The sequence below is a fragment of the Palaemon carinicauda genome, chromosome 4 (assembly GCF_036898095.1).
Source record: "Palaemon carinicauda isolate YSFRI2023 chromosome 4, ASM3689809v2, whole genome shotgun sequence".
Taxonomy (NCBI): domain Eukaryota; kingdom Metazoa; phylum Arthropoda; class Malacostraca; order Decapoda; family Palaemonidae; genus Palaemon; species Palaemon carinicauda.
The window spans coordinates 33,736,399-33,748,703 of NC_090728.1; the positions used below are offsets into that span (position 1 = coordinate 33,736,399).

General features: G+C 40.7%; 1 protein-coding gene across 1 annotated transcript in view; it reads left to right on the forward strand.

Moving 5' to 3' along the window:
* LOC137639886 (UBX domain-containing protein 7) overlaps positions 1–12,305 on the forward strand; it is an 80,438-nt gene that overhangs the window by 13,230 nt on the left and 54,903 nt on the right. The window contains exons 2-4 of the mRNA XM_068372149.1: positions 3,361–3,500; positions 7,986–8,130; positions 11,306–11,481. Coding sequence (XP_068228250.1) covers positions 3,361–3,500; positions 7,986–8,130; positions 11,306–11,481 — 461 coding nt within the window. The remainder of the gene's footprint in view (positions 1–3,360; positions 3,501–7,985; positions 8,131–11,305; positions 11,482–12,305) is intronic.

Consider the following 12,305-nt stretch of genomic DNA (forward strand, 5'->3'; position numbering starts at 1 on the left):
CATCATCCAGGGTCAAGCTGACTCCGGTCAGAGATCCAAGGGTAGAGGTCTCCCCTGTAGAACCATCGTCGCCTCTGCCTACCAATGCCTCACCCGCCGACTTGAGAGGCTCTTATAGGGAAGAGTCAGTTTCGGACTCCCCTTCCGTATCCTATGGAAAAAGCGATGCACACTAGCTCACTTGTGCACAGCGGGTACACCTCACATACTTCACAGGTGAGCGCTAACCTGCTTACCGGCATGCTATGTGCACTGTCACAGTTAGCGCTACCTCGGTGGTGTGCTTCTCAGTACGGTACACGCAGGTGGCGAGCTCACCTGAATGCCAAATATAGAGTGAGTGCTACCTTGCAAGTGGCGAACTCACCTGCGTGCAAGGTATGAACGTTATGCGCACCACAGGTGATCGGTTCCTCGGCGTGCTGTCACAAGTGTAGTAGCGTGCTATGTGCAAATGGGGAGCTCGCCTGCATACCAAGTATGGACTATGCGGGCGCCACAGCTGAGTGTCACCTGACCAGTGCACTCTCCAGCGCGCTACACGCAAATGCCGAGACAGTAGTGAGAGGTAGTTGTGATCTCCAGTTAGGGATAAAATGCTGCACTCAGGAAAGTGTAATGTCCTTCATTAAGCGGGACTTCTTATAGGTGCACCGATGGCTGCACCTGCATTACCAAGTTCTTTTGGTGTTAGCAAGGATTCTACGGATTTACGAGGCCAATAGGATCAGAGGGAAAAAGAGGCCCAAGTCAGAAGGTAGAGATTGCCAACCTTCTCAGGGGAATAATCCTTCCCCACATTCGATGCTTGGGGGACGCATAAAAAAAGGGGTTTAGAGCTCACGCATAGTGACACCGATCGGCAGTGTCACACGAGTTTCCCTGGATTGGAGTACAGCGTTGCTGGCTCTTGATCTCTTCCAATAACTCCCTTTTGTTACACCATTGTGTCTCCCATGGAAGCATGATGGTACACAGACATAGACATTCCTTGCAGTCAAAGACCATACCTCTTCTCGCCAATCAGCGAGAAGTGGTTCTGGTCAGTACAGTACTTGGATGGATTACCGCCTGCGAACACCAGAGGCAGGTAGTAACGCCTCATTTGGCCCCTGTAACCCAGTTCAGTACAGACAAGGAACTTAACTAGCACTCTTCCCGACCAGGTGGGCTTTGAGGGACATCTCTCTCCTTCAGTTAGTAATCTAAGTTGTGACCCTGGTCGAAATCGCGGATGAAATGTCAGTCCAGAACATCTCATGTCTGGAAGTGTTAAGAGTACTGTTAACCAATACGAGGTAACCAGGTAACCCTTTTTAGAGGTAGATCCATTTTAAAAGGGCATCGACAGATTGGTAAAATGATCCTCATAGTTCTGCGGTGGTAGCAAGCACAATAACACTTAGACCCTTTATTCCTGCTTGCAGAGATATGGAGAGAATGGTTCCTTACTTTCTTGAGTGGCCCCTGTGACTTCTTTCTCAGATGGTATGCAACATCTTCCCTCTCATAGAAGAGTTTTGCAAGTAATTATGAAAAGGATGGCTGGATACCCAGTAACCAGTCATTCGCCTTCCATCAGGCAATGGGGATATTCCTCTAAAATTGAGGTTGTTGCAGAGGCTTCTTGCTGTTCGATATCTCTCTCCCCAGGATAGCAAAGCTCGCTACATTGGGGAGGAAAGACCCTGCGTGGTCTCAACTACGATAGAATACAGTTGAACTTCAAGTCTTGGTTACCGGCATTCAGTATCGAACTTACTGGGCCCCAATGAGAAGTTAGACCACCTCTTCGGAGTGTAGTTCTTAGACCACGCTCCCATAAAGAAGTGCTTTGTACCTCTAGTCAGTTTTCAGATCAAGACCTGACTCTTAGCTAGGTTTTTTCCCTTCTCACCATGACCTCCATGATGAGTGCCAGTGAAGGACATGGCCTCTTCTAAACATACCTAAGCCATGGGGGGAGGTCTATTAACACTTGGCCTATTTTCCCTTAATCTGTTGCTAAAACTAGGACTCTGGCTGTAGTGGATCCTAGAAACGTGCCCCTTCCGTTTGGGAAGTCTCCGTTCTGTAACTGATGACCACCCAGATTAATTATTACTTTGCCATGTAAGGGCGCAGAGGAATTTTCTGAGAAAGACTGTTAAGCTCCTCCTCAGGTCAATAGACTCTTCGTCAACATAGGGAGAGTAAGAGGAGATTAAACTTGATCTCCTCCTGAACTAGGGAGGTAATAGAACGAGCTCTATCTACGGACTCGACTCCTAATGGTAGACTTAGAGCTCATGACAACAGAGGTGTTAGCACTCCCCTGGTGTTATAAAGAACTCTGAGACACAGTTTATATAAGTGTCCGTGTGGAACCGTCAAACAACGTGCACAGCCCACTACCTGCAAAACATAACCCACAGAGATACAGTACCTTCTCGATAGGTCTTATGGTGGCTACACAAAACATGGTCATTAACTACTGAGCTCTCTTGTAGGACAAGTAGCAGTCGGTTGAGGGTAGGTGTTACCCGGTTGTAAGGCTAGAATGAATGCGTGAGTGACTAGCTCTTTGTCTTTCATTCTCCCCTATCTTGGGGTTTTAGCATGCGAAAAACTCTGCAAGCTGACCTCCTGACTGCGGGTGTGTACCAGTGTCCCTTTCATAGCCTGATACATGTAATATGAATCTGTTATGTCCCTGACCTCTTGGCGAGGTAGGAGTCAGGCAATGTATAGTGTTACAGTGTAGTGCGAAGCTCAGCTCCAAAGGTAATACTTACCTGGTCGAGTCACGAGAACTTATTTATCACACCTTCTTACAAATTGGTTAGGCCGTTAGCTCTCATGATTCTGAAAGTTAGCAAGGTGACAGGGTGCACACTCCACAGCTGGTGCAAAGTACACAGTTGCACCCCTGGGCAGTTACCAGCCAGTTGGTATTGGACTTCCAATACCCTAAGTGTAAGTCTCCATAGTAAAGAGCCGTAAGGTTTGTATTTGGTGGCGGAACAAATGACAAATTTGGAAATAATTTGTATTTTTCCTAACCATACAAACCTGAAGCTCTATACACATACTGGCCCTCCATCACCTCCCCTTCCCCCTCAAAAAATTCTTGCCTGCGACTGCAAAGTGGCTTGAGTTGGCTACTGTGTGAGTTAGTGGGGTGGTTGTCCTATCCCCCCGCCCCTCCGCTAACTAGTGGTGGGTAGTTATACCTCGCTAAAAGTCTTTTGGCTAGTTTCAGCTGTTGCCAATATATATCTCCCTAACTTCATAATAAAGTACTTCTGGTTTGTATGAATAGGAAAAAATACAAATTATTTCCAAATTTTTTGTGTTTTGATAATTTTTATTATTTCAAAGGTGCTGACAAATCCCTAGCTGGAAGCCTTTTAGAAGCATGTGGGAATAATCTAGAAATGGCTATTAATATGCACATGGAAGGAGTTCAGGATGGGGCTGCATCAAAATCAAACTCCGAAGGTCCTGCAAGACAAGGAGATGTGAGTTATAGTATGGTATTGATCTTATTCAGCGCATATTCTCTCTCTCTCTCTCTCTCTCTCTCTCTCTCTCTCTCTCTCTCTCTCTCTCTCTCTCTCTCTCTCTCTCTCTCTCTCTCTCTCTCTCTCTCTCTCTCATTTTAGTAAAATTGATTTTATTCATAAATTGGACTTTACACATTTTCTTGATCTTTTAGGTTGCCCTTTAGTCTGATTTTCAGACATAATGTAGTTTTGATTCATGTCATTGCAGTTACTAAGAATGTCAACCAAGAATTTTTTACCCAACATAAATTTATTTAGAGAGAAAATTGTCTGTTACTACACAAATACAAACCTTTGGCCTTTACATAGGATAGAATAACAGCAGTTAAACTTTTATGACAAAGTGTAAACAAGTGATTGGTAATTACCGATCGTGAGTGGGGAAGCTTCGTCCTCCTGCATGCACACTGAGTACAGCGCACACTTTAAATTCAGTCAGAGAGAGAACAGACTTTCTTCCATTGGCTGGAGCAATTAGGCAGATTGTTGGAGTAATTTGGCAAATTGCTTGAGTAATTTGGTGAATTGCTTGAGTAATTTGGCAAATTTTAATTCTAATTTCTCTTTCCAACATGTAAGTGAATGTTTGCTGTAGGGATGCCTGCAGATATGCAGACTTTTCTGTGGGTGCCAGGACGACGTTGTGGCATAATTATGAGTGCGAATGAGAGGAATCCTCTCCTGTTGTGCTTTGGCTGCAGAGGACACTCCTACAGATAGGAATCTCAAAGTATGAGTGTAAGGAATGGTCACCCTCCCAGTGGCTTGTGTATGGCCAGAGGAGGAGGAAGAGGTCCAGAAGGGATTCTTTCCCTTCTTTGTCATCCTTGACGTCAGAAAAATCCCGACCTCTTCCTCTGACCCCTAGTATGCTTCCCTCCGACCTATCCCCGTGGTTTCCTCCAGAAGACAAATGGAGAAGAATAGTGGTCCTTTAACTTTAGGCTAATTCTCGGGTTGAGAAGACCTTCCCATTTCCCTTGGAGGAATGGGAGAGCTTGAGGAAGCCTCATCATCTGGTTTACTGGTTAACAACAGCCTCTGGGTTTTATGGACCTCCTTGTCACTGCAAAGTCCCCCTTTTAAAGTTGTTAGTGATAACGCTGGCTTTGAAGGAAGCACAAAAGAGTGTTATTGCACCTATATTGGACACCTTCAGCTAATCCCCTTCGAGGGCTGAGAGTGAGTCTTTCTCTTGGGCTCCTCCCTTCAAAGCCATCCACCGTCACACCACTCTCAGTATCAATTTATGAAACTAGCGGCAGAGACATACTTATTGTTAGCTCGTGTCCTGTGTGCCCTCTTTGGGACATGCGCTGCCTTTATATGAGAAGTGCTATGTGGGTGAGCAACATGTTTCTCAATATCCCTGCGCACACCTATGCCTGCTAGCTCCTCTGAGCGCGCTAATCCTCCTGAGAATGCGAATAGATTAACTAACCTGTCACCAATGGTAACTTCTCTCCTGAGCCTGTAATAGCAGCCAGCGTAGCACCAGCATGCGCTAACCCCCTCCCCCACCCTTGCTGGCGCGCGCTTACTCTGTGTGAGGTTGGGAACAGATGAGTTACCATGCTTTGCGCCTCACCACTATGCTCGTAACCCAGACGTGCTTAAACACCTTGTGCGCAACCCAGATGCACTTATTGTTTCGCACTCAAGCCAGACAGGCCTCATCTACTCATGCATCACACAGACACAGCCCACCAAGATGCACCTCATTAACATACGCCTCACCTCACCATGCGCCAAAGGATCCAAGACGCACAAATAACGGGCTTCCAGCGTGGAGTGCAATGCAAGAATCTCCATAGGTAGATATCTTACGCCTATGAGAGCTAGAGGGGGATCCCTCAAGCCCTCGTTTATGATTTTGACTTACAAGTTATCCTGATAGACCTCCCTGACTGACGAGACGTGATCGTCGTTGTTAAGTCACTCCTCAAACCCATCCCAGTTCTAGAACATCCAGAATTGTGTCTTATGTCAAAAGCTACTGGTTGTCTTCCATTGAATTCTTTTCAACCTCACGCTTTCTCTCCTCGGTGTCGAAGAAGATAGGAAGTTACCACCTAACCCCCTTTCACCTTTCTTGGAGGGCTCAGGCCTCAGAGAAAGTAAGGATCTTCGGTCAGCATGGAAGAATAGAGTTTCTTGCATGCCAGAAGGGATTTTCGAGCTTCCTGGGATGTTCAAGACTGTATCCAAACCTGATACTAGAAGTGGTACTGTGAGAAGCCCCTCTCATTCTCAAATTCCTCTATAGAGACAGGAGCATGAGGCATACAGTATTTATATCTTGACCCTTCCCTAGACCGGCTGGGAACAGTGTCGGAGATGGAAGATGTTGCCTCTTACCTTGACTGAGATGCAACTTAAGGCTCCTGATACCGAGGAGTGTGAGTTATAGTCCACGTATCTCCAGGTGATTGCCTACATGAGATGAGTGAATGGCCAACCAATGGGTGAACTAGATTGTGAAGAGGCATGATGCCATAGCCTCCAAGTTCCACAAACAAATCAGCTGGCGAGAGATCCTGAATATCCACAATGTTTCAGAAAAGAGTCCACTTCTGCTCCCGGTGAACGAAATAAAGGTTATAGCTGAGAAATGGAGGAAATCAAGTCAGGACTTGCTTTTGCACCTAGCGGTGTCCTTTCACCTACAACAGTCTACCTCCACTTCCAACTGTTTGAAATTGTTGCCTCTGGCTAGACAAGCACACAAGCCTACCATTAAGAGTGATCTCCTACGATGCCACTTGTGGGAGGATGCCTGCAACCCTAATAGATGAGGTGGCAGTGTCATGGGACGGAATAGTGGACTGTGAAACTTTTCTGGTCCGTGTGCTGCCTTCTGTTCGTCAACTTTCCTCTTCCTTTGATTCTACCACCAGCTACGTCATTATCCTATTGCCAGGGATCGGGGAAGGAGCAAAGGATTTAGCCCTTCAGGCAGAAGCCCTCAGGCTTTTTTAATCAACTCTGAAGGCTAGAGACCAGCCATAGACCTCTCAGTCGTGAATACATGCGTTCTACAAACCTTGTTCAAGATGGAGATGCCAAACACAGTTAAACATGCAATCAGTCCATTAGACTTCATGATGACGATTGACTTAAAGGATGCATACTTCTAAATCCCATTCTATCCTGACTCCAGGAAGTACGGTACTGGTCTTCCCTTTTGTCATGCCAAGCAGTGTGTACCAATTCAAAGTTCTTTGCTTTGGTCTCTCAACAGCTCTGTAAATTTTCACCATGGTTTTTACTCAGATCTCAGTATAGGCACAGGCCAACAGTATTCATCTTCTGCATTACCTGGATGATTGGGTGATTTTGGCAGACTCAGAGGATGACGAACAAGCTTCTTCTTTTCTGCCACTATCTTGTGGTCGTGGTAAATCAGGAGAAGTTGATTGTTACTATACTTAGATGTGTTGTAACCAGGAAAACCCATTGACATATATGCCTCCTTGTCACTACACTTGGATGTGTTGTAACCAAGCAAACCCATTGACACATATGTCTCATTGTTACTACACTTTGATGTGTTGTAACCAAGCAAACCCATTGACACATATGTCTCATTGTTACTACACTTTGATGTGTTGTAACCAAGCAAACCCATTGACACATATGTCTCATTGTTACTACACTTAGATGTGTTGTAACCAAGCAAACCCATTGACACATATGTCTCATTGTTACTACACTTTGATGTGTTGTAACCAAGCAAACCCATTGACACATATGTCTCATTGTTACTACACTTAGATGTGTTGTAACCAAGCAAACCCATTGACATATATGTCTCATTGTTACTACACTTAGATGTGTTGTAACCAAGCAAACCCATTGACACATATGTCTCATTGTTACTACACTTAGATGTGTTGTAACCAGGCAAACCCATGGATATGTACATGCCTTGTTGTTACCACAGTCATTTTCTGCTTTGCATCCTTTATTGCACGGCCAAGGACTCTGCAACAGGAGGTGTTAAGTACTGTACCTTAACTCTGCTCAGGAGAAGTACCCAGGCAGTTGGAATAGGGACTTCTTCCCACGAAATGAGGGGTCTCCTATGTAAAAGATGAAGGTTTATATTTGTGTAGGATCATATGATGAATTTGTAAGTAATTTGTATTTTTCCTAACTATATAAACTTTACTCTTACTTTCCTGCCATCAGCTACACCCAAGAAAGTCCCATCTGCAATCAAAATGAGTGCTCAGTGAGCAAGCAAGGGTGCGGGGCTTTGCTCTCATTCCGTAACTACCTCCCACCCATTTATATCCCATTATAAAAGTTTACCTGCTGTGTACTCCAGCTTTGCTGATATTCTATCCTATGTAAAGGGCTCAGATTTGCATAGTTAGGAAAAATACAAATTACTTCCAAATTTGACATGTTTATAAAATTTGTACCCATACTTTTCAGGAAGAGGATGAAGTTCGAGCACCTATTCCTCAGAAACAAGAGATACTGGTAGAAGGGCCAGATGACCTAGCTTACAGCTTCAGAAAACGACCAAGAGTTGCACGTTCAGTGTTTGATAAATTTCGTGATTTTGAGGCTGAAACAAGTAAGGTTCAGGCAATTATTTAAAGTTCTGTAAAATTGATTGACATTTTTTATGCTATATTTCATCTACATCATCAATCTGCTGATAGAATAATAACAAATTAAATATGCTACCCAGTTGTCTGTGATAATTACAGTAATATCCACAATACAATGTTAATTGATTCCAAGATTTTTAACATATTTACATACTGAATACAAAACATTACTTAAACTTGCTTTCATTTTGTAGAATCCAGATACCTCTAGTAATAAGCTTCGATGTGATTAAGCTTCCTTTCATTTTGTTAAATCCAGATATCTTTAGTAATAAGCTTTGAGGTGATTAAACTACTTTCATATCATACAATCCAGATACCTATACCTGTAGTAATAAGCTTTCATGTATGCTTTCATTTTATAAAATTCAGAAATCTATAGTAATAAGCTTTCATATGAAGTACAGCACAGTACTTCATCATTATTGTATGACGTAGAGATAGACCGAAGATCGGTTAAAATGGTGTAACGAATTTTATGTTTGTATTTCATATTTAAGGAACGGTGGTGTATTCTATGTGCAAGCTGATTTAGTCATTAAAGTTTATTAACAAAATAAGAAGTTGGAGGTACGAGGGTGTGTAAGGAAAGTACCTACTCACTTACCTACTTGCATATCCCCACTTTTTCTTTAGATAGCTTCAAGTCAATGCATTTCTGTTGATGGTCTGTAGTTTTGGAGCTTGAATTCTGATTGTTTAAAGCTATGGCATTGTGCCATTTTTCCCCTTTTGGGTGTTATTGTCTACATAATCTCTGTATGTGTTATACGATACAAGAGCATTGTGGATGTTCTGGCTCCCATGAAGATAGTTCCTTCTGTATTTTTGTTCTCTACAAGGCTTGAAAGTGACACAGTGACTTCTTTAAGTATTGTTCTGAGGGGTTGATTTCTCAATCATACAGTTGCAAAAATATTCTTTTTAAACTTCTTATGTTATAGGACCCATAATCTGTATACACAGCTATATACTTGAAATTGAAGCATAGTATTAGATCATCCCTATTATCTCAACCTAAACTTATACCTCTGCCCACCTGAAAATCCCTAAACTTATACCTCTGCCCACCTGAAAATCCTGAATTTGTTTTGTCTTCTATTGAAAAACTGACTTGGTGCCTCCAACACATTATCCTGACTTGTAAAACAGGTTTGGGTAGATAACTGTCCTGTCAAAAAATACCTCACCTCTTCAACTTACTCGGTGGTTGAAGGTCCCTATTGGCCTATCCTACATTTGGACCTAATTGATCACTGCCAGTCATAGTGAAGCCTGTCTTTACTGCAAGATATGGTGGTTGGTAATCTAAGGGCTTTGTTGAACAGACCTTAAGAATATGTTTTCTTCTGATAGTTTCTAAAGAGAAGTCAAAGTCTCTCCCGTCGCCTAATCTTAGCATAACTCTAATTAGATGTTTTTAAGGAAGGAGGTTATGTCTGGCTAGGAAAGGAAATTAGGATTTAGATTGTTGTCCCTCCGTTTTGCTTACTTTGATTACAGTATTAGCTCTATGAATTTCAAGGAAAAGTTATTGAAATATACATAATTTTGATGATAAAACTTTATTTTTTCCAATATCTGAAATTCATGAGATCTCTCTCTTGAAAACAGATTATTGCAATACCCAAAATTTATAGTACAGTATCTCTCTCCTGAAAACTGATTATTTGAATACATGAAATTTATAGTTTTTTTCCTGCCTCCCAACTTATAGTGATTCTTAGTTGCTGTGGAGATTTTCAATCAACCAAAGAGATAATTAAGTGATATTGGGTAGATGATGGCTCAAACCAGAGGTAGCATTAGAAAACAAGTGTTAAAAGGTGGTCAGATATCACATAAGGGTGGAATAATTTTATTTCAACTTTATTTTCTTGAAAAGTCACTTCAAAGGTTATAAGTACTATGGGTTTTCTTGAAAAGTCACTTCAAAGGGTATAAGTACTATGGGTTTTCTTGAAAAGTCACTTCAAAGGGTATAAGTACTATGGTAATTATTAAAGTGATAATTGAGTCCAAATTATCCTTATCTAAAAGTGCAATCTTATGAGTTGCTTGTAAGCTTTCATATAACGAAAGCGAGATTCAAAGAAAATAATGTGGTCACAGGCAAATAACTCACTAGTTATTTTGCCTTGAAATATCTACCTACCAATGCCTGGCTCATGGGAACATCCACTAAATTAATGCTAATATGTAGATTTTAAAGTAATAGGAATTACTTACTATTGAAGGGTATATAGAAAACAAGCTCAATTGTATCAAACAAAATGTTCTACAGTACTCGAGGGCTGTCTTGATAGGCTACCAAAATCCCACATTGATCATTACAAGAACTGAGCAGTAGAGTACAAGCAGTAAAGCAATCAATAGTTGGCATTGATAATTGAATTGACTGTGTATATATATGTGTGAGCAATGCTGTGTTTTACAATGGCACAAGGTAGATAGATTTGATGCTGGTATGTCCTTTATTTTTTATTTTCTAGTGCTCAGTATTCTTGATCTCCGTAAGAATGAGATTCGTCCTACTTCCTTTTTTCGTAAATCATTGTGAGTAAAGATGAGCATTAGATTGCACTAAAAATGTTTATGTGCAAGAGCATAAAATGGAAGTATTTCTACAGATATGCAAGGGATTACTATAATGATATAATTGTTACCTTGCAATCACAATACAGTATTAGATTAGCTAAAATGAGATACAAAATAAGTTATAGAATACCATATATATTTTAGTATACAGTAATCTCATTTAGCAGCAATATAGAATGACCATTTTCAACTGGGTCACAGAGGCAAATATGGTAGTGTAACTACTGCAAGCAATCAGTATCTGAATTGTGATCCTGGGAGATTCTCATCCCTGGCTCAATAGTGGTTTGCATAGTGGTCCTGAGGACAGTTAATGAACGATTGCTTGCATCTAAAAAGATTAGACAATAATCAAAACTGATAATTCCAGAATTTTATGCTTGTTACTAAAAGTTAAAGCTCAGTATCACTGATATGTTTTTTGTATGTACTTTGGTTAGAAATATTAGGAAATTTAGAGTACATGATAAAATAAGAATGTTCATTATCTTTATTCAGTATTTCAAACTCTGTGTAATTTTCTTTTATTTGTTTACACAGAGCGGCAAGAAGAAGAATTAATGGCTGGTAGTACCCCTAATGAATTTAATAATGAAGCAGGGCCTTCCACAAGCAGTTCACTGCCTCATGGTTCCCGTGACAGGCGCAAAATGAAGACCTTAGAAGATCTATTCAGGCCTCCCATGGATCTCATTTTTCAAGGAACATTTCAAGCTGTAAGTTTATTTTTGGTGCTCTCATTTTAATCTTTCTTGTGTTGTCTTTTATAATAGTTTTAGAAATCTTTTGCCCTTGTTTTCTTCTTTCATATGGGATCTTTTATATATGGTAATAGTTTTGTAGATGTTTTGACCTTTTCTTTTGTCTGTTGTTTTATTAATCTTTTTATTATAGACCATGTATTTGATACTAGATATAAAGGGTATTCAAACCTAAATTCTTTTGTTAGACTGCTTATGATAAAACTTACATAGTTTGGTAATATTTTGCCAACAAAAGGGAAAATTTAATAGGTTATGCCTGTGTAAATTTCCGGAAAGAACTCTCTGGACTAGACATCATTATTTCAGGTAGAATACGCTCTGATTGGCCCCAGGTAGCAGTTGAATATTCCTTTAAAATACAGATGTTCTCATTTTACCTATTAGAACTGAAGTTGGGGTATTACAATGCTTCCTCTACAAAGGAAAACCCAATATAAAACAGTTTAAAGCTCCTACTCGGCCCCATTAAAACAATGTTATTTTGGAGTTACTTCAAACTCCTATTACTATTTTGTTTCTCTACCAATTGTTTTCATTTGAAACCAATTCAAAAGATAATTTTTTACACTAAGAGATGTAAATTGGAAATTTTATTAGTCTTTTTATTTTATACATACAGTACTGTTACAGTATTATTTTATCAATGTGTAGAAGTCACTTTTAAATGGGGCTATTTTTCTTATGGAAGTTTTTTTTTTCTTGAAGTTAATATGCAGAATGTAGGTGATAATGCTTAAATGACAAAGGTAATTCAATATTAAAAAATGTAGTAGCAA